This window comes from Mustela putorius, unplaced genomic scaffold, assembly GCF_011764305.1.
Source record: "Mustela putorius furo isolate JIRA1106 unplaced genomic scaffold, ASM1176430v1.1 tig00003869_pilon_pilon_pilon, whole genome shotgun sequence".
NCBI lineage: Eukaryota > Metazoa > Chordata > Mammalia > Carnivora > Mustelidae > Mustela > Mustela putorius.
In genome coordinates, this window is record NW_025422021.1 from 12829333 (window position 1) to 12852803 (window position 23471).

At 41.2% G+C, this 23471-nt stretch overlaps 1 protein-coding gene across 3 annotated transcripts in view; it reads right to left on the bottom strand.

Moving 5' to 3' along the window:
- The window catches only part of CERS6 (ceramide synthase 6), a 314544-nt gene that overhangs the window by 203452 nt on the left and 87621 nt on the right, over positions 1 to 23471 (bottom strand). For all 3 annotated transcript variants that reach the window (XM_045066921.1, XM_045066919.1, XM_045066920.1), the window contains exon 3: positions 14833 to 14963. In XM_045066921.1, the coding sequence (XP_044922856.1) occupies positions 14833 to 14963 (131 nt within the window). The remainder of the gene's footprint in view (positions 1 to 14832; positions 14964 to 23471) is intronic.

Genomic DNA, 23471 nt, shown 5'->3' on the forward strand with positions numbered 1-23471 from the left:
TCAACAAAACCATCACATCACATCCACCAAGTAATTACATCTTCAGATATTTGGGGATTTAAAAGAAATAAAGCACTGGATAAAACACATGATGGTAGTGTGGTACCCTAGGGTATTAAGCAAACTTAGAATGATATTATTTGACTAGGTGGGGAATTCAATTCATTTTGCCAGCCTCTAGCACACAGAAATGCAAATTGATCTAAAGTAATTACTTTTCCTGAATTCTTACAATGTGGTAGGCATATTGAAGGTGCTTTATAAGAATTATTTTAGTTGTTATAACTAAAATAACAGGTTTTTAAGATTATTAGCCCTGTTCTACAGTTATGGAAATTGGGGTTTAGAGGGTGATGGAAAGAGATATTGTCATTTATCCATCAAGGAAAGAGGTTCTGGGGTGCCGTGTGGTTCAGTCATTAAGCATCTAACTGATGGTTTGGGCTCAGGTCATAACCTCAGGGTCATGAGATCGAGTCCCGCCCTATGTTAGGCTCCATTACTCAGCAGAGGGTCTGCTGGAGATTCTCTTCTCCCTCTCCCCCTGCCCTTAACCCTCACATGTGTGCACTCTCACTCTTTCTCTTTCTCTAAAATAAATAAATCAATCAAAAAAAGGAAAGAGGTCCTAATTTCCATTTAGCATGTGATACAGAACCCAGCATGTAGTAAATGCTCAAAAAATTGCTTATTGAACCACCTAAATACTGAAAAGAAACAGAAATAAGAACACTTAAATCCATGAACCAAGAAAGGTTTTTAGATTTTAATACACCAGAGGTTTACCCAGGATTCATATGAACCCTTCGTAATTTAAGATAAAACAGTATTTTATTTTTAATCAATCAAACTGAAATGATACACACAGGTTCAAATCCTATTTCAGAATAAGAATGAAAATCTGTTCAAGTTGGATGCATTTCCACAACTAAAATTCATGATGAGAGAGAAAAATATTCACTGAGAACTGCCATCTCAGTGGGTAACAGAAGAAAAACAAGAGCATCCACTGAAAAGTACATGGAAGGAACAACTTTGGAGGAAATTCTGTATTTAGCTATTTCTTGAGATCTGTACAGGCTTATCAACCATGCTACAGAAGCAGCCCGAAGCTTCTCAGATCTCACCAGTCACAGCATGGACCACAATCCCCACACACTGAGAATGTCTTCCTGTGAACAGTATCCCAGCCTCCCATCACTGGGTTGAGCCGGATGTAAGCTGGAAAGCACTCACAGGAATCCTACCCCTCTAACCCCTCACCTATCCCAGCCCCCACCCTCCCACCCACAAAGAAGAAAGGCAGAAAAGGAAGATCACTGAGGGCTCTGGATGAAAGCTGGATTCACCAAATAATCTTACTTGGATCACCAACTAAGTTCCCCCATAAGTAAGGAATTTGCATGCACAATGACTCTCCTAGCACCCAGAACAATAATAAACACAATGAGGCTTGATGGTATACGTGTCAGTGTAGGAAGTTCTGGCAGAATCCCAATACAGGATGGTCACTTGGCTATTCCAAGGATATCAACAGACAAATACTGTTCGTTTGAAAGATAAAAATTCTATAAATAAAATTCAGTGTTTTTTGTACTTCAATATTAATTCTGTCCCCACATCATCATAAAATGCATTCGCAAGATGCTGTTTACATTGGCCAGTTCTTACTTATCTCAACTTCCGTTTTCTAACCCAGAGGTACTCGTTACAATACAATGACTCAGCCCAGGTCCCAGGGAGAGCTAGATTTGTCGGCAGCTCTTTTCAAAATTGTTGTGCTTTTTCCCCTCCCACACTCTTATCAGAGAGCAGCAATTTTATCCTTTTTACCTTTAAATTCCCCAGCACCCAGCCCCTACCACATAAACATCCTCTGTAACCATTTGGGAAATTGAGGCGAATTATCTCCTATGGGTGCATTATTTTTTTCCAGATTTTCTGGGACGATCTTGATTGCTAATATTCAATTGCTCCAAACCATATAAGCACGTTCCTGTTTTTCTGACTGCATGTCCTGATTTGTTTTGTTTTTTTTTAATGTTGAACCTTGACTGCAGAATGCTGAGTCAATGGCATGCTACCCGTTATCATGGGTCCCACACCCTGATTTTTTTCTCTGCAAAATATGACACAGTCGATACAGCTAATAGTGAGGTAAGAATGTAACATAGTTTTCTTTCTTTTTCTTTTGGATATTTAATTTTTGCATGTTTGTATGGGAGGTGGGAAAGCAAAGGGGAGAAGTCATTGTGCTGATTCTATGCACTACATTATCCTCTTCACAGGACAAGATAAAGGCTGGAAGACAGACATCATGAGGAACACAGAAGGTGGCTACTCAAAATCATCTCTACTACATAGATGTTTAATGAGCAAGTGTTCTTTCAACAAAAAAATTAAAGGGTTCAAACGGAGTCAGACGTTGGTATAATGCACTGGTAATAACAGCCAATTGCATTCGTCAATGAGCCAAGCCCTAGTAAACATGAATGTTGTAAATGCAGGCAAGGCAAAGACATTTTCAAGTGGAAGGTCGGGCGGACCTCATTACGTAGGCAGGAGAGCGTAGGAGGAGCTGTCCAGTGCCTGCACTTGGCAATAGGGTCACACCTGTCTCTTGGTGTCTCCTGTCCTATCCACCACTCATGCTGACCAGACCTTCCTCAAGTCCATCTTGCTCTCCAGGCAATTTCTATTCCCTGGGGCAGCCTTTGGCACCCTCATTCTCTATCTTTACCTGGCCAGTGTAATCATCCTTAAAAATTCAGCAAGTTTACCTCTGCCAGAAGGCCCTTCTTATCCCCCTCCCTCCCACCTGGATCTTCCTAGGACTCTTTGAAAGACATCAAACTTGAGGTGCTTCTTAATTAAATTCAGCCCTTCAGTCCCTAGAGGTTTAATCAATCCCTAATCTAAATAATTGATTCATTCAGCAGACATTTATTGGGGTCTTACAAAGCACCAGGCATTGTGCTGACCTGTGGGGATGAAAAGATGAATAAGACAGTCCCAGCAGTCAAGGTGCTGGACAGTTTAATAGCGGAGGCAAAAGCAAACAGTGAAAATCACAAGTCTCCTAGTGAAGGGCTGTAGCGGAGAATAAATAGAAGTGCAACTGGTGGGCCAAGAAGAGAGCAAGGGAATTGAATTCCAGTCTTTCACAAACTGGAGGGGGAAGGGAAAGGAAAGGAAAGGAGAGGAGACAATGATGAAAACACCCAAGTGCCCCTTTCTGTATTTGCTCTGTATGTCCTGAGCTTCCTCCCTCAAGCCCCTGGGTTGGAGCAAGCCTGGGTACAAATCCCAGCTCTGTCACTTAACCAGCTGAGTGCCGCTGAGTCACTTATTCTACTCTACCTGCTTCCGTTCCTTCAGGAGTTAAGAAGGGCTTGTGATACCTAACATAATACAAAGGGTGGTGGTGAGGATGAACGGTCAAAGCCCCATTAAAATACCCAGAAGAAAGCATAAACTCCGTGAACCTCATGAGCCTTCTTTCTCCCTGCTTGGGGTCTGGGCCGCTTACAGCATCAGGTGCCCACCACACCTGCAAGAAGACTAGATGTTATATGATCATAAAGAAGATGAATATACACAATTTTATTTCATCCGTGGCTAAATACAGGAGTTCAGAACCCAGTAGGATTAAGTAATATGTCCAAGTCTCGCGCACTCACCTTTCCTGCCAATTCTGCGGCTAGCCTTGCCCGTGGACCAGGACGCACCCTGTGTATGAAGCTGCACCAGCGGCCTCACTCCCATCATATGCTCTGTAGAGCAGCAGCAGTATCTGTCTACACAGTTGAGCCCTAAGAGCAAGACACAGCTTCTCATCAGCTGGCAACTGCTAAGAGATGGTACTAAGAAATAATGGCCAGATTTAAAGAGATTTTTCTAAAATATGACAGCCCTATAGACAATGTCAGCAGCTCGACTTGCATTTAAAATGAAAGTAATTGGCCTTAATTGCTTAGCTAAGTTTCCAATCTCATAGAGGGCTCATTTATGAATTTAGATTTGGGACAGTCTACATGTAACTCTCTAAAACCTGCTTCCCCTAAAGCCCTGGGAACTTAGCAGGGGAACAGCTGGGCCTCCCATTGCTTTGTCCGGTGTCTACCCCCATCTTACACACAAACACCTTCACTCCTGTATTAGTAGGTGCTATATTCAAATATCAGGAGTCATGTGCAATGTATCAAGTTTTAAGATAATTACAGTCCAATTATTAATAGCTGAGTATTCCATTAAGCCTCCTGTCCACTCTTTGAAAAGGGCTGTGGCCCTCACCAGCTAATCACCGAAGGGTGACTAGCCAGGAGGAAGCAGAAGGCACCTGCCCTTGTAACAGCAGGAGGTGGGAGGGAGAGAAGCAGGGACGGGGTAAAAGAACAAAAAGAGAGGGCGAAGCCGACTGGGTTCCCTAGAGGGAGCAACGATGTGCTTCCTTCTCAAACAATCTAAAATATGGTTCTCCTGATGGCATATTACGATACAAGACCCAGAACACCCCACAGGTGAGGCAACAACGGGAAGGCTCTAGAAAAGAACCTTATCACTTACAGGTGATATTTCCTGAAGTACTAACAACTTTACTAATATGCAGAATCTATTGCTCAGAAACTATTGCTTCCTCGGGGCACCTGGGTGGCTCAGTCGGTCAAGCATCTGTCTTCGGAGCAGGTTGTGATCTTGGGGTCCTGGGATCAAGCCCCGTGTGGGGACCCCTGCTCAGTGGGGAACCTGCTTTGCCCTCTCCCGCTGCCTGCCGCTCCCCCTGTTTATGTGCTTTCTTCCTCTGTGTCAAATAAATAAATAAAATTTTAAAAAAAGAAAGAAAGAAACAGTTGCTTATTCAACTTTGCAAACCCAGTTGAAAGGGAAACGGGCACTAAGAGATGCACATTATACCTATACCCTCTCATTTAATCTCCAGAATGACCCGATAAATAGGAGTTATTTCTCCTTTACAGAAGAGGCACCTGGGACCTAGCAAAGTTAAATTGTTCACTAACTAAGAGCTTGCGTCTGGACATGAACCCGGCATATTTGATTCCCAACCTCAAATCTGTTCTCGATCAATTGCCTCTGTGGTCCCTTCACCTGGTAGGTAACCAAAAAGTATAACATTTAGTCGCAAACTCTTATCCCCAGAAGCCATGGCGACCTCCTCAGGCTGGTGGGACCATCCTGGCCCTCGCAGAGGTGGCTCCACTCAGGCCAGCCCCGCTATGCTCCAGGCTTTGTTCCTTTCTCCCCACTGGGAGAGGCAAGCTGTGTCTTCCTCAGAATCACCTGGGCAGATTTTAAATCTCTGTGGTTCAAAGATATTCACTGTGTGTTCTGACATTTCTCATGCGGTGCTTCAAAAGCTCTGGCTTCTAGCGGCACAGTGGGCATCCATCCCTGCTGAAGTAGGACACCTTTTCTCATCCACTTCTGTCACGTCGCTCCACAGCAGCAAGCCAAAGGTCTGCCGTTCTGAACTCGCATGGATTCTGCCTCCTTTTCGTGTGTGGAGGTAAAGCCCAAGCTGACAGGCCTGCGAATCCACGTGATGCTGCCTCCTTGGAGTTCCACAGAAGAAAAGAGCTTCGTTCTAAATTAAGAACCTGTTCTCTGTGCATCTTCTTGAAGGCCTCCTCCCAGAACAACACACACCATAGCTGCCTCTACCAGGGAACATGCCGACAGTTCTCCCATCCCATGGTTATGACAGACGACCAGCTATTTGTTTCTGCTCCTGTGACACCAACTTGCCTAACAATAGACAATGTGGTGGTATTGATGGTAGCTCGAATTTATGACCCCCTTCTGCATGAGAAACCTTTCTAAGCATTTCATGTGTTAATACATAAGGTCTTCCCAACAGCCCTACGGGGTGGGCACTACCAATAGGCCCATTTTACAGATAAAGAAACTGAGGCTTAGGGAGGCCAAACAGCTCTCTCAAATATCCCACAAACTCTTCTGAGAGGGAAGGCTAGAACTCAGACTGCCTGGGCTCCAGAGCTCACCCCCCTCCACCACTACCCTATGTAGTCAGTCCCGCCGTACAAGGCTGGTTGTGAAACAACGAGTATCCTGCACTGTTAGGTGAGCACAGCACAAATTTTATATTGGCTTATGCACGATTTCACTTGCCAGAAACACTGGATGAACATAGAAATGTGCTGAGTTGACCTGAGCCATTTTGTAGGAAATACAAAAAACACACACCTGCACACACACACATACAAACCCCCCTCAAACATTCCATGTGACCTCAGTTTACATGTTATGGGACACATCCACCTGCTATCAAAGTCTTCTCTCAAATTTCAGATCCCCTGGGACGCCTGGGTGGCTCAGTTGGTTAAGCGGCTGCCTTTGGTTCAGGTCATGATCCCAGTGTCCTGGGATAGAGTCCCACATCAGGCTCCTAGCTTGGCAGGAAGCCTGCTTCTCCCTCTGCCTCTGCCTGCCGCTCTGTCTGCCTGTGCTCACTCGCGCTGTCTCTCTCTCTCTCTCTCTCTGACAAAATAAAATAAATAAAATCTTAAAAAAAAAATTTCAGATCCCCCTTCTACTGCATCACAGAAACTCAGCAGCTGTAACTAACTCTCCCAATGCCCCTATGGGCTGACCTTTGGCTTGTTCTCAAGTTGAAGCTCTAACCCCTGACGTAACTATATTTGAAAATACGGCCTTTTGGAGGCAATTCAGGTTAAATGAGTTTATAAGAGTAGGGTCCTATTCCAAAATGACTGGTGTCCTTATAAGAAGAGGAAGGGACACCACGGATAAACACGCACAGAGGAAAGACCCTGTGAGAACACAGAGAGAAGGCCGCCATATATGCAAGCCAAGGAATGAAGCCTCAGGAGAAACCAACCCTCAGACACTTTGACCTTGGGCTGCCAGCCTCTAGCGCTACGAGAGAGAAACTTCTGTTTGGCAAGGTGCCCAGTATGTTGTATTTTGTTATAGCAGCTAGCCCAACACACCAGCACCAGCTTCCAAGCAAACTTGTCTTTTTCAAGGTAAAATACCATATTTATTATAGTCTTTATGCATTTCTTAACTACTTACCATGTATAACACTGTGCTGTTTCTATTAGGTCTCCATCTGATTTTTAATGCCCCTGATGAAGTTTTTGAGTGTTGTGCCCTGACTCATTTTTCTCCTAAGCCTTGTGTTATACCGTGGTGTTGTACAATTTTGCACAGTGCGGCCATTTTTAGGATTTTTAGGATTGTGTATGTCATGTTATAGCACAACTGACTATACAAAGGGAATCATGACTCACAGATCCTAAAGGTAAAGCATAAAACATAATGTTCCTATAGCTTTCTTATATAGAAGATTCCATAAAGAAATTTCAAGGAGGGCAGGCACCAAACTTAGATACACAGCATCTATGTAAATTTGTGCAGGCACATGTATAAAACATAATCCTAGTAAGTAGGAAAAGCTAAAGTACTTCTGGGTGGTAGGCCGTGGAGTGTTTTTTTCCCCAAACTTTAGGAACATAATGTGCGCCTTTACACATCCTCTATAATCAAAGATGATTGTAATGATTTTCATGATTTTGTTCTAAAATCAGAAATAACTTGGGGCACCTGGGTGGCTCAGTCATTAAGCATCTGCCTTCGACTCAGGTCATGATGCCAGGGTCCTGGGATCGAGCCCAACATCCGGCTCCCTAATCAGTAGGAAGCCTGCTTCTCTATCTCCCACTCCCCCTGCTTGTGTTCCCTCTCTCTCTGTCTCTCTCTGTCAAATAAATGAATACAATTTTTAAAATAAAATAAAATGAAATGAGAAATAACTTTTAAAATAGATTAAACAAGAGATGCCTGGGTGGCTCAGTTGGTTAAGCAGCTGCCTTCAACTCAGGTCATGATCCCAACGTCCTGGGATCGAGTCCCACACCGGGCTCCTTGCTCAGCAGGGAGCCTGCTTCTCCCTCTGCCTCTGCCTGCCATTCTGTCTGCCTGTGCTCGCTCTCTCCCCATCTCTCCCTCTGATAAATAAATAAAATCTTTAAAAAAAGAAAAAAAAGATTAAACAACAAGAAATGGCATATAGATTCAAAAATGGGAGATAAGACTGAAATAAGAACATGAGGCCTAATAAATTCAATTATCCCCTATTTCCTCTGTTCTTTTCATCTCCATCCAACTCCATGTTGAATAAAATTCTTGGAAAAAATTATCTACAGAGCCTTGACCAATGTAGGATTTAAAGAAAACTGACTAGCAGGACCTCATATGCAGCCAGCTTGACCCAAGTTTGGCCTCTCTGATATTTTTAGCAAAAATCTGCTTTCTTTAATTAGCCAGTACCCATGAATGGGAGGCCTTGCCATATGCCATGAAGAACTGAGAGAGTCTTGATCGCTTGATCTAAATGGAAAACCTGAGTTCACATGCCACAGACAGTACGTCTGCAGTAGAAAGAGGGAAAAGGTTTCAAAAGCTTACCCAAGGCAAAAGAGCAGACTGTCTATAACACTGTTCATCAATCTTCAGAATTTTTGTAGGGGAAGTAATACTATCTTGAGAATACTAACAACCTCAAAGAGGGCCTGATTGAGTTAAATGCAACCACTCGGTGTCAAGACACCATGTGCCAGGAATAGTAGAGATGGGCATACTGATTACAGAACCGTTCCAATGCTTCTATTATATGGCAACACTCTGTGCAATGGATGACTGTGGCGTGTGCTGTAAGACCACATTCTCTTTCCTAAAACTCTGAAAGAACTGCTAAGAGTACTGTAATCCCAAAGCAGGGTTTAGCAAACTATAGCCCGCTTGCCAAATCCAGCCTGCCATCTGTTTTTGTACAACCCATGAGTTAAAAATAGCTTTTAAATTTTTAAATGGTTGAAAAAAATTTAAAGAATGCTTCATGACATACGAAAATGATAAATTCAAATTTCAGTATCTATTAATAAAGTTTTGTTGGAACATAGCCACATACATTTGCTTGGTCTATGGCTGTCTAAGTGCTATAACAGCAGTTGTAACTGTGACAAGGTTCCTGTGGCCTAAAGTATTTACTTTATGGCCATTGACAGGAAACATTTGCTGACCTCTGCTCCAGAGTTAAAACTGGCCTGAATACAATTGACAGGTTTAAAACCATTTTAAATAGTTAAGGATAGGGGGCGCCTGGGTGGCTCAGTCATTAAGCCTCTGGCTTCAGCTCAGGTCCCTATCCCAGGATTCTGGAATGGAGCTCCTACATCCCGCTTCCTGCTCAGAGGGAGGCCTGTTTTTCCCTCTCCCACTCCCCCTGCTGTGTTCCCGCTCTTTGTCAAATAATAAATAAAATCTTTAAAAAAATAATAAAATAAAATAGTCAAGAATAAACTCGAACACTAAGACATTCACTGATTCAATCAAATCTGAACAGTAAGTTGGCCTGTAACTATGTACTTTGGATGACAAGATGCTGTTCATTGGTCTAAGGGCTATTCTGAATTAATGAGAAACGACCACTATCATGACAATAGCAGAAAACCAACTCAACCTTGTGCTCTTCAAGAACTAAGAGGTGGGGGCACCTGGGTGACTCGATTTTGGCTCAGTTCATGATCTCGGGGTCCTGGGATCCAGCCCCATGTGGGAATCTGTGCTCAGCAGGGAGACTGCTGGAGATTCTCTCTTCCTCTACCTCTGCCTCTCCCATCGCTCCTGCTCTTTTGATCTCTCACTCTCTAAGAAAATTAATCAATTAATTTTAAAAAACCTAAAAGGTTGTATTCCAATTCTATGATTAAATTTTTTCCAGATTCATGATCAGCATGAACTCATTGCTGATCATGTATCCCAGTACTTAAAAATATGAAGATACCATTTATCTAGAAGATAATACTTTCTTATTCACTCCTTCAAACACTGCATCTGTCTTCAGGGAAACTTTGGTGGTAAATAATGTTCACGCTGTGATCTGATGGTGGAAATAATCAAAACTGAAGTTTCTCTTTGGCAAAACTGTGTCCTTCGCCAGTGTGGAACATACGGAAGATTCTACAGCAATTTACAAATAGTTCTCTGGCAAACAGGTGCCTGGGTAATGACAACTTGTTGAATATATTCACCATGCATTTGTTCAGGTCAAAGGCTGATCTGAAATAAAGGGATATGAGACTTAGCTTGTTGCCCATGCAGCCCTGTTCTTTTCCCCCTCAATTATTAGGCTCCACTTTCTTATTGAGGTTACAAGACAGCATTGCTGATTTGACCAAGTAAAAATCTACCAAATAATAAAACAGTGAATGAGTGGCAGTATGAGGACAATGCGTTAAACCACTCATTTCTCATTTCTCTCTGCTAAGTTATCCTTAGTTCAGTGAATCACCAATTAGGATCACAGGGCTTCTTTGAAGAAACAAAGTCACAATTTCAAAAGGTGCCCAGATTTTGGTCAGTCTGCTGCCACTGAACAGAAGCATCCAAATCTGGTAGCATTTGCAAGTAGTTTTAATCAGTCTCAACTCTAAATTGAAATTCCTAAAGGAAAGACAATCTTGGGTCCTCATCCTACAACAAGGTTCCATATGAGCAAATGCCGATCCACATAAATTAGTGCTAATCTGTAAAGTGTAATATTCCTTGGCCTATATCTTCAGGTTATCGTGTGGGAGATTTATCTGTCCAGTCAGGTGGAGACTGCCTAAGCAAAAGCCATATATAACTTTCACTCCCAGGCAGATGCTATTAAATGCACAGTACAATATTTTAAAATGATGAACGCAGGTAGGGTACAAATGAGAAGGAAGCCATTTATTCTGAACATTTATCTCTGCCCCTTCCTGTTTCATCCTGCGGATATTTTTTTACTGCAGATATTATTTACTTTCCTATTATCCTGATGCAACTGTTGGAGGTGGGGAGGCAGAGCTTCAGTAGCATCAAAGCATGGTTCCCCCAGTTCCACGGCTCCCATGTAGAAATAGCTCCTCTGAAAAATGTATCACAGGGTACCTCATTTTTATAAATTCTTTATTCCCTCTTGAAAATCTCCCTTTCGGTTGCCAATAAAGATTTAAATGCTTCTGGAAGAAAATTCATCCAAACGAACACAGCTGGGAATGACTGACATCAAGCATGAAGGGGGGAGAAAAGCATGTCAATGTTTCAACACATTACTTGTTGAACAACTTCTACTCAGTTCATCTGCACGAAATGGGTGTGCCAAAAGTTGGACATGCCAGCAGATGGTTACAAGCACTGTTTGGCATGCATCTTGCTGCCATTCCATACGCTGAAAGATGGAACACAATTCCCCTGAAGACACTCTATTTTCTAAAATAGTGATTTAGATAGAACAGAGAAATGACAGAAACTGTACAGTTGGGCCCTAGACCTTCAAGTCCCATATCTGCGTGGTCTTGCTCCCTAATGTGATTTTTAGCATCTCTGAACAGCAGTCCTCTCTTTTCAGAGATTAGTGCTTCTTAACCATGAATGTTTGTCATAAGTACTAAGCGCATTTCTTTCAAGACGTCCATGTCCAAACCTCACCTGGGTTACTACGCTGACTCAGACAACCCAGGGTAGGGCCGCATGTGTGCATTTTCAAAAGCTCACCAGGTGATTACACAGTGCGACCCTGGTTGGGAACAACTATTCTAGATCATTTTTTTATACTGATGAGCAAATAATTAAAACACACAAACACACTTACAATGACCAATATAATTCTGCCTTATTCCTTGTGACATTATCTAAATGCTCCCCTTTGCCATCCCATTCCTTCCTCTGGATTTCTTTCTTTGTAATATTGGAGCTTTCCATAGTTTGATAATTTTCCTAGACAAATCTTAGGCTAAGTCAGTGTATAATAGGCACTCTTCATTTGGGGAGGCAGCGTGCCAACTTAGATCAGCAAATCCTTCCAAGATAATGCCACTGTAACTTACAGTCATTTAACCAATATTTATTCAGCAGGATATATGTGGTGGGAAAGGCGAAGAATGCAAGAAAAACAAGATGTGGTTCTTGTGCCCTAAAGGAGCAAGTATTATGTAATTAGGGTAAAAATATATGGACAAGTTAAGAAAAGTTAAATAACCACATGAGAAAGCATGTGATTCCATATTAAATTACCCGTACTTACAATGAGGACTCTAAAAATTCAAAAGAAGTAGTGTTCGTTCCAGACACTCAACAGTCATGCCACATTTCTGAGAGGGCCTGGGGTTTGAAGAATGGGTAGGGGATAGATAGGCAAGGCAAAGGATATGGGTATACAGGCCAGGAAAACAGCAAAACCAGGGCAGGGGTGAACAAAGTATGGACAGTGAAAAGACCACCTTTTGGAAGGAAAGGGTCTTTTGGGTGACTGATACCAAACACATAAAGGCTAGAGTCTAGCTAAGAGGCTAAGGAGCCTAATAATTTCTCCTATAGTTGCAGAAAAATCATAGGATGAAGGATGAAGATAGCAGCATTTCAGGAATTTCTCTGTAGAAAGAAATCCATGAGTGTGAGATAAACAATAAGGAGAGCTATGAGAGTAATTAAGATCTGGGCCATGGCAGTGGCTTTACAAAGAACTAATGGAGCTCGGTCAATGACTGGTTTGAGTTTCCGGCATGAAACAGAATGGAGGCATGCAAACAATAGGAGAAGGGAAGTCAGAAGGGGAAGCAAGTCAGAGTTGCCAGTTGGGAGAAAGCAGAGCCATGCCTCAGAAGAAACCTCTTCATTGGACCCTGGACTTTGGAAGAACCCGGCAAGAGGAAATAACTTCTGCACAGAGGATGGAAGGGAGAGTGGGGAAAATAAGAGGTTGAAGACTGAATGTAGAGAAGAAGCCCAGTCGAGAAAATGGGAAAATGCAGAATAACCAATGCAAACAGGAGGCCTTGGGGAGGCAGGAGAATCTGGTGGGACTCCAGAGGTTAAGGAAGAAGAGGGGTTCAAAACAAAGTTCATCGATCGGCATGGTCCTCTGCAACAGAGAAGTCCACGGCCACCAGTACCATCTCAGTGCTAGTCCCAGCAGCCCTGCCACGCGCCCTAGCCCACAGCTGAACTTTCTCCTCTCATCGTTAGTTACTGACTGTCCATACCACTTGTGTAGCACACACACCTATTTGTTTTGTAATACCACTGATATACATATACTCAGGTATTTGTCATAGCTCTTGGACACTATTATAATAAACTTCTTGAGGAAAAAGATCATAATTGATACTTTCAGTACCACCTCTCCCCCTTCCCCCATTGTGCCTTCACTTGCTATGTCTTTAGCAATCATTTAGAAATATTTTTAACTGGTTATAACTATGCAGATTCAGGGAGAATTCGGGGAGAAGACATAGATTCTGGTCTAGTGTGGAGTCCTGCTGTTTGAAGTGTGGTTCATGGACCAGTGGCATCACCTGGGAACTTGTGAAAAATGCAACTGCATTTGCCATCCCAGACTGATAAGAGAATCTGCATTTTAACAAGATGTAGTGATGAATTCTTATACACACTGGTAAGGAAACTGGTGTGGACTCAGTATAATCTAAAAGAACTTGCACTGAGCTACCAAAGAAGTCAGCTGGAGGAAAGGAAGATGGCACATGAGTTTCAGCATGTGGTTCCTGCACCCAGACCCAGCTTCACCCCTGCTCAGACCCGCAGCCCAACGGAGCCCAGGCCCTCGGCATGTATGGTGGGACAAGGCCAGGAAGCAATTCTACCTTTTGATCTGGAGCCCAGATGCATAAATCCTTCTTCCATAAGCTGCCACGGCGTTCAATTATAGGAAGGGCTTTGCAGATTTTATCTACTGGGTTGTTTTTCCAGGTTTTATAAATATTCTGACCTCCTAAAGATCCTGTTTACGCTCCCCATGTTTATCCAGCCCTAGGAATTTAGGATATTATTCAGTCTCTAATTCATTTCTCCCAGAACTCCTTTAAGTTTTAGGCTGCAATTGCTAAAATACTTTTCCAGCATAATTGAAAGCTAAAGCTGAAAAGGCACCTCCAACCCCAAACAGCAAGAACCTGCGACAAAGGGAGCAATCGAGGACAGCACTATTGTTCCAAAGACCAGGGGTCAGGAAAAAGCTCCCGAAGGACAGACCTGTTGGACAAAGGCACCGTCATATCCCAAAGGATGGAGACCAAACGGACCAATGAGCTCAAGGCCCAGTATCTTCCCTTTGTTAGAAATGTGCTCAGTGCTTCAGTATTTCTTTCTCTATCTTTCCCGTAGGTAAGTGTATTGAGTGTCACTATTTCAAAACAGCACGGTGCTAGTTCTTGGAGAGTCTTTTATTAGTCTTAACTGCTTTATTGATATATAATTGATACACCATAAAGTTCACATTTCAGAAATGGAAGAGAACTTCATTCCATCCCCCACCTTAAAGCAATGCTTCATGACCCTCACCGAAGGAATATAATAGAGTTATTTCTTAAATCTCCAGGAATGTGGGACATCGTCCCGACTCTCTGATAATACATCTAACATCTCAGCTTTCACCAGTGGAAAGAACATCTTGACAAAGTCCCCTCTCGTAAAATGGCAACTGTTACAGTAATGACCTCTAGCGTTCTGTGTCAGAGATGGCTGCCTGAAAACACCCCGGCAGGTCCCTGTTATCCGCCGACTGCGTAGGAACTCCACGAGAAAGTGAACTTCATTTACTGAGGCCAAAGTGGAAATCACAAATTCTTACAAACTACTCTTCCTCCATTTTTGGGGTGGACTCTTTTTCCACCAGGTGGCATCCTTTTTAGGGGCTTCTGGAGCCTGCAGGAAGCCTCTATTTTTAACCTCAGGGATGGGAAGAGTACTTGGGTTTTTCTTTCAAAAAGGAAAACAGCAACTCACATGCTTTCACAGAACTTCCTCAGCGTGCTTGGCTTCTCCTGGTTGCATCTCTGTCGAAACCAGCGTTGAATGCTGCGAACATCCCAGTCCAGCTGCTTGGAGAGGCCTTCCAATCTCTTTTCATCAGGATGCTGTGAAACAAGGCACCAGCAAGATCATTTTCATCTTCACTATAAACGCATCTGCCCTTGTCTCAATTGAGATCCCCATCCCCCGCCAATTTACTACCTGCTACTGAAATTTTCTGTATTTACTACTGAGGACCTAGACCTTCCATTAGTAGTGCAGACATAAATAACCACTGAGGATTAAAAAACGTTACTCATTAGGAAACAACACTGAAACACATGAATCTCGCTCTAACGCTGGCACTTCTTATCAGCACAGAGATGCAGTGAAACAGGCAACTGGCTGAGTCAGCGCCCTCAGCCTTCAAGGAAAGGAGTTAGGTTGGGATGAGTTTGCAAAGAGGCATCATTCAAAGGTTTCACTTTCTCAGGAAGAAAAAAAATGCTAAACCCAATGATCACTCCTCCAGGTAACGTAGGGCAGACAAAAAAGCGGAGTAATCTCAACAGACCTCACTTCAGCCTAAGGCACCAGTTCTCCCACAAAACCTGTCTTCCCTTTCCTCCTCTTCTCTCTGTTTTGCGGCTCACACATTCCCTTCTATCCCTCGTCTTGGTCCTTCCTTTTGACCAGATCCCCATCAGACCTTCCCATCAACTGCGCATCACTTGAAGACACCAACTTGGCGAACAGGGAAGAGACCCTCTTTCTGGCTCGCCATCGGAGGAGACCAGTCTGTCTCCCACTCATTTCTATGGCATCAGGAGGCGACAGCCAGGTTCAACCGCTTACTCTAATCGCCTCTCAGCCTTGGTTCCCTCCCCTGTCAGGGTTGTTTATCCACCGAAACAGGACTGTGGTGATGACCAAATGTAAACAACATGTCTAAGACTCCCTAAACACTCGTTTCTCCCCTTTCTTACCTCTCTCCCCTCTCTTGGCGAGCTTAAAGACCACCCTGCCCGCAATTATGTGAACGTGTCCTGCCGCACAACAAAACTCAGCAGAGTGAGGTCCATTCCTTTATTTGTCCTAGCCTTCCTTTACTATAAATGCCATGTTACTGACCAGAGGAAATCACCAAAAATGGGATAAAGGAGGCAGGCGGAGCACCCTCAAGTTACAAAGGTAGGATGTACCTATGAGGCCTTTTCAAAGCATCTCAAGCAATTCAAGATGTCCGAGACACAGGGAATACCGCAAGTGGCCTCCAGTATTATGACGGAGGTTATAAAATGTGCTGGGCTTTGGTCTGTGCGAGTCCTTTGCCAGCTTTCAGGGAGGTGTGTACTTTGACATGTTTTTGCTGTCAGTACTCATGATACCATCTACACTTCCTTGTAGGTCTATTTTAATTAAAACATAGTGAAGACAAAAAATTCACATCCTGCTACATACCTTGGCTATACCATGTTCCTACAGGAATCAACTTTTAATTTCAATTTGTTTTCTCAGCTTATTGAACAGGTCAAACATTCACATGGTTCACCAGTTAACAACTACGCAAAGTTTCACCTTCCCATTTTATTCCTACTGTTCTCCCCCTTCCTACTAGCTAACCAGTTATTAAATCAATTCCTTTTTCAGAGTTATTTTATGCAAATATAAGTAAATTTGAATGTGTACTCTCACATCTCTCTTTGTCACACAAATGGCTGCATACTAGATGTATCTTTCTGAACTTTGGGTTTTTTTACTTTACAATGTATCTTGGAACATTTCCATATCAAAACAAAGAATGCCCTCTTTCTTTTGTGGAACTGTCGGGATATGCTATAATTTACTTATCCACTCTCTTGTTAGTAGATGTTTAAGGTGCTTCTAGACTTCCACTACTACAAACAATGTTGTAATTAATCATCTTGTCATAGGTCATTAGACAGGCATACACTGAGATAAATTCCTAGAAGCAAATATTGGAGATCAAACACCTAAGCATTTGCAACTGCTTTAGATATTGAAAAGTTACCCTCACTAATAATTTTCCCAATTTATACTTTCACAAGCAAGAGTACCCACAACATTTCCCAATGCCTCGCCAAAAGAGTACAGTATCCGATTTCTCAACTTTTTTTTCCAGTCTGATATAAAGTCATGTCTCAGTATATTTTTAACTTGATTTCCTCTTTTTATGAAACAAGAAAAACCATTTATGCTTCTTTTTTATGAACAATCTTTTTGTATCTATTGCACATTTTTTTCTTGATCTGTGGGTATTTTATTGATTTGTAGATTTCTTCATTTATTAGTTAGTGCAGTTAAATCTGTGTCTATAACATAGGTTGCGTATTTTGTACCAAGGTCTTTGTGTTTTAGAATTCGTCATGGGGTTTTCTGCTTGTTTTTTATTTGAAGTTTTTAAAAAGCATGTTTGAATTTATCAGTTTCTTCTGTTATAACTTCTGAATATGGGGTCATAATAAGAAGAGCCTTCCCTACTCCAAATGTTCAAGAAATTAACATAGGAACAACGGGCATCTTTACCCAATTTGTCTTTTGCATCCTTCAACAGTTTGAAAATTTTCTTCACATCCCTTGCACATCCTTGTTACATTTATTCCTAGGGATAGTATCTTTTCTGGTGGTGTTTGTGGTAACTTTTCACTTGATTCCTTTACTTTTTCAAATAGGCAGTTAGATAATAACATGTAACTAGAATGTAAGCTCTATAAATAAAAAGGAAATTTTTAGTATCTTTTTCATCTAAAATATAGTAGGGACTCAGCAAATTCACAAATATACACACACACACATACACACACACACACACACACACACACACAGAGTTGGTAAGTTATATTTTCCTAGAATAATTTCCATTTTACCCAAGTTTTTATATTTTCTTTGTCATATTAATAAAAATACATCCTTTTTATTTTCCTCCATTTCTGCAATTGTTGATTATTATGTTAATTCTTATGTTGTAAATTTGTGCTTTTTAAAATTGCGTTAGCTAACTTTCTACAGATAAAACTACTTTTGAATTGATTTTCAATTCTATAGCTTTGCTAACACAATTTCTGCATTTATTGCTAAGTTCTGCCTTCTGCTTGCCTTGATTTGTTTTGTGGTTCTTTTTCTAATGTTTAAGTAAGTGTTGAAATTTGAGTTTTCATCTGAGTACTGCTTTGGTACAGTACAGATGAGTGATGTCTTCATCCCCTCTGTTACCAAATATTCTGAATTTCTATTTTTATCCAAGAGTTGATTAAGAAAGCAAGGAATTTTCTGTTTTCTGAATTCTAGTATTACTAAGTCATGCCTATTTTTATTTTTTTAAAGATTATTTATTTATTTGTTTGTCAGAGAGAGCATGCAAGCACAAGCAGGGGGAGCCACAGGCAGAGGGAGAAGCAGTCTCCCCACAGAGCAAGGAGACTGATGCAGGACTCAATCGCAGCCACCGAGGCGTCCCAAGTTGTACTTATTTTTAAAATTTATTACAGTTGTATATATATAATAAAGGTTATTTTTGTAAGTATTTAAAAGATATTTCAAAAGGAAGTATGGTCTTTATATTCAGAATACAGGGTTCTAAATGTACCACTTAAATCTTCCTCATTAATTATGCCTCTTAGAATTTCTATCTTCTGTTTTACATTTTTTTCACTTAATCTTTCATGACCCAGAGGTAAATTAAAATGTCTTGCTATTAAATTATTTCTTCTTTCATTCTTTTTTTGAGTATATGGGTACAGTGACAATGCATATTAGTCATAACCACTTCATAATTATTATGAATTGTATCCTTTGGCAAGAAAAAGCCAATTCTTCTTTTCACTTAATCCTTTCTAGCCTGAATTCCACTTCTATATAAAAATAAAAATCCTACTTTATTATTTGTATTTGTGTATATACTGTTACTCATACTTTTATTTTCAATATTTGTAATTACTTTTTCTTATCAGGTATCTCTTATCAGCTACGTGACCCAAACCTAAATTAGTTTTTATTAGATGAGTGGACCTATTTACATATATTGATATAACTGATAAGTTTCTTTATAGTTCTGTCAAATTAATTGTTATGTTGTTTTGATTAAAAAAAACTTTTAATCTTGGCAAACCAAATATGGTTTTTTTTTTTTTAAGATTTTTATTTATTTATTTGACAGACAGAGAGATCACAAATGGGCAGAGAGACAGCCAGAGAGAGAGATGAGGAGAAGCAGGCTCCCTGCTGAGCAGAGAGCCCAATGCAGGACTCGATCCCAGGCCCCTGGAATCATGACCTGAGCCAAAGGCAGAGGCTCAACCCACTGAGCCACCCAGGCGCCCCCAAATATGGTTTTATTTTACTTCCTTTTTGTAAGTAATTTTTGTTCTAGGTGTTACCCATAATTGTAATATCTTCTTCTGTTTGTTTTCAATCAATAATTCTATATGAGCAATATTTAAAATTAGCAAATTTCCTCTCCCCTCCCACCCAACATTAGACAATAATTTTTATCTCTTTCACAGTTTACTCTTGTATTGTTAAATATGCTTATACTTCTATTACTTGATTTGGCTGCTTAAACTGATTTGCTTTGACTCCCAGCTATTAGAGACTACGCAATTAGTGAATTTATTCTACCTCCCGCCTTTTCCCCCCTCCTCATCTCAAATACTGTTAGTTGCATCACTCCTACAGTGTGAGAGCATATAATGTTTACATTCTGTCTTGTCATCCTAACCCTCACATTTAACACTTTAGATATTTTCAAACCTTAACAACACTCTAGTAACCTCTTCATTGGCTAAAATAAATGATTATAATAGTTTCTTCAAAAGGACTCATGAGAACAATTCCCCCAAATTTTTGCATGTTCAAATCTGTTTGTCTAGGAAGCCTGGGTAGCTCAGTCAGTTAAGTGTCTGCCTTTGGCTCAGGTTATGATTCCAGGGTCCTGGGATCAAATTCTGCGTCGGGCTCCTTGCTCAGTGGGCAGCCGGATTCTCCCTCTGCCTGTCACTCACCTGCTTGTGCTCCCAAATAAAATCTTTAAAAACAAAACCTGTTTTGTTTTAATAATAAAACAAGAATAAAAACAATTTGCCTAAACATAAAATTCTTAGTTCACATTTTCCTTGAAAATGTTGGAAGTGTTGCTATAAAGAAGACCAAAGTCATGGTGATAGTTTTTCTTAAATAAGTGATTTGATTTTTTGCTTGACTGCTCAAAGAATTCGTTCTTTTATTTTTCAAGTCCAGTAATTAAAACTTGTTTTAAAACTTCCATTTTCTACTACATATTCATTAACATATTAAAATAAATCTCATTTTAGAAAAATTTTCTTGGGGGTGCCTGGGTGGCTCAGTTGTTAGGCATCTGCCTTCGGCTCAGGTCATGATCCCAGGGTCCTGGGATCAAGCCCCATGTCACGCTCCCTGCTTGGCGGGGAGCCTGCTTCTCCCTCACCCATTCCCTCTGCTTGTGTTCCTTCTCTCGCTGTGTCTCTCTCTGTCAAATAAATAAATAAAATCTTTAAAAATTTTTTCTTGAATTATATCTTTCAATAGTTATTCTCTTTGCTTTTTCAGATGCTGGATCTGCTTGAGCTACATTTCTGATTATTTTTAGCTCTTTTTTGTTTCATTTAATTTCCTTTTGTTTTTTAAAGATTTAATTTATCTATCTGACAGAGAGAGAGCACAAGCAGAGGGATCAGCAGAGGGAGAGGGAGAAACATATGCCTACAATTTTTTAAATACCGGGTAACATAACAAAAGTGGATGATGATGTGATTTCTCTGGATCATAAAACCTGGTTTCACAGCTGACATATATATATATTTTTTCCCTCAGTGGCTCACGAATTGATTTGATTGGAAAAGTGAAGCTATTAGGATTATAGATATATGCCAATAATATGGCACGAGAATCCCCAAAATGTAATAAATAAATATAAATGAACAAATACACAAACACACACAAATTTTTTTATACCAGATATACACAGAAACAAACAGATGTCACCTCAAAAGGAAAGATTCTTAAAGAAAAAAAGGGGTTCAAATTCATCAGATAATTACAGAGATGAGAACTACACAGTCACATCATGTGACCAGTGTGGTCACAAAGGGATGCATATTCAGAAAGACCTACAGTTGGGGTTTCAAGTTCTATGGCTGTTATCTCAAAATTCTTAATAATTTTGTTACAGGACTGGTATTTTGTATATGAAGTCCAGTGGGACAGAGGAACATGTGTCAGGAGCTCAGTCTTAGCTCATACACAGTCCTACCACTTCCCATTGACAAGTTCTGGGGAACTCATTTCTCTGTTCCCTGGCTCCCCAAGCTCCCCAGCTTCCTCCCCCTCCCCACTCTGCCTAGTGATTACTGCTGCCTTGGCGCAAGCATGGAAAGGGCAAGAGGTGGGTGTGCCTACTGCACAGTATCTCAGTGTGGGACACGGAGAGAGCCATCTGCACCCTAGGCTGGCACGTCCCTGTGTATTTGGTGGGTGAATCAGTAGGGACAGGTCTCCTCCTCACCCCATTCCAGGTACCAAGTGTGTCCTGGTGTAGTTACTGCAATACAGTTGGGAGTTACCTGTACCATGGATTGGGGTAGTAGGCTCATGAAAAGGGGAGAAGCCTGTCTCAAATTCGCCACCCCTGGCCAGAGAAGGGTAGGTATGCGGGCTACCCCACATTTTCATTCTGCATTGGCCCCACAAATTATGTAGCCAGTCCTATACAGAGTATATTTTAATGGTTTGAGGGGTTTTTTTAAGGATTTTATTTATTTGACAGACAGAGATCACAAGTAGGCTGAAAGGCAGGCAGAGAGAGATGGGGAAGCAGGCTCCCTGCTGAGCAGAGAGCCCGATGCAGGGCTCGATCCCAAGACCCTGGGATCGTGACCTGAGCGGAAGGCAGAGGCTTTAACCCACTGAGCCACCCAGGCGCCTCTATTTTAACAGTTTTGAGAGTGCATCCCTACACATTTGAAAGACGGTAACCATGCCCTTCTCCAAAGGTGACCTGAAATCATGGTCAAGGCCAGTTGCTGGGATGATCACTCAAACATACATGAAAACTGCTGAGACCCTCTGAGTGCTACTCCTTCTATTCTGGTCACCTGACCCATTACTTTCTCATATCAGAAATAACACTGGACAACTATAAAGAATTCAGGGGAAAAACTGTTCCAAATTTTGCTGCATTTATGTTTAAGACATGAGGTTTCTGCTCTAATCACATAAAAATGCCCAACAGAACCACCTTGGAAAGTAAGAGAGTATGTTCAAAATTAGCAAATATTCTCTAGAGCAGTCAACCTGACTGCAAAATCCTTTTATTACCTTTATAGAGGAAACTTCTCCAGTAACCATAATAAACATAAGGCAAGGGAATAAAATGTCCACTGCAGAATTTCTAAAGGGATACATCACATTTGGGTAGAAAACTCATTTTATTATGCACTTAGAGGAGTTCACAAAGTGAATTATAATTCACTTTATAATTCAAAGTATATTATAATCTCATTTTAAAAACCTGATAACTTCCTACACTTCTGCTTTTTCACAGGGAAAGAAGTGTCTCCTGCAGTAAATTCATATGTTACATGAAAACACAAGTTTTTTCTTAGTATTTTCTTCCTTTAAGTACCGTAAGATATGTGCCCCTTAGGGTTAGAACTTGGCAATCTAAAATCAGCCCATAAAACTCCAGAAGAAGAGTTCTTCGAAAAATCTCATACATTCTTCTCTTCTTCCCAGCAGAGATATGAAAAGCACCTAGTGCTTTCTTCTACTTCTCCAGGAAAAATACCATTTTTAAAAGAACAGAGGAGAGAATCCTCGTGAATCTTGGCAGAAGACCATAAGATAAACAAAAATGTTTGAATAGCTGAATAGTTTTCAGACAAGAGGCAAGTAATACCAATGGTTAACGATACAAATACCAAAATAGGAATAAAACTTGCTTAACGCTGTCAAACCACATTTCAGAAGCCTGAGTAATTTTCCCGGGAAAATGAAAAAGTGAAAATGAACCATTTACTGTACAAACACACGACACTTCTCCTAGAATGTTACACCCCACCTGACCTTTCTCATCTCCACCAGATTAAGATAAAGAGAGAGATACGAGTAAGAAGATGCTTGGGTGCTGTGATGTGCTTCCTTTCCTCATGGCCTTGGACAGTTTGTGGCTTGGTCTTTCTCCTCCCTTCTTTGTTCTTAAGGCGCCAATCTTCCCCTGGCCTTGCTCTGTTCCTCCTGCCCCTACTTTGGACTTTAACTCACCACAGTGACGACCTCTTCCCCTACTTTCTCCACAGGGAATCTATAGCTTAGAACTCTCTCTCCAGTCCCGTCCTTTATTCTTTCATGTTGCAACTTTCCCGTCCTCCATTTATTCCCTCATGTTTACATCTGCTAAGTATCGAAACTACAGGAACATGAGGACAATGTGAGAAGCAGATGGGTTCTTTTTCTCACACACAAAGATCACTGCATTTTTCACATATTGAAGGTCTATGGCAACCCTGCATCGAACAAGTCTATTGGGGACTTTTTTTTTTTTTTAATAGCATTTGCTAACTTTGTGTTTCTGTTTCATGGTTTGGTCATTCTGGCAA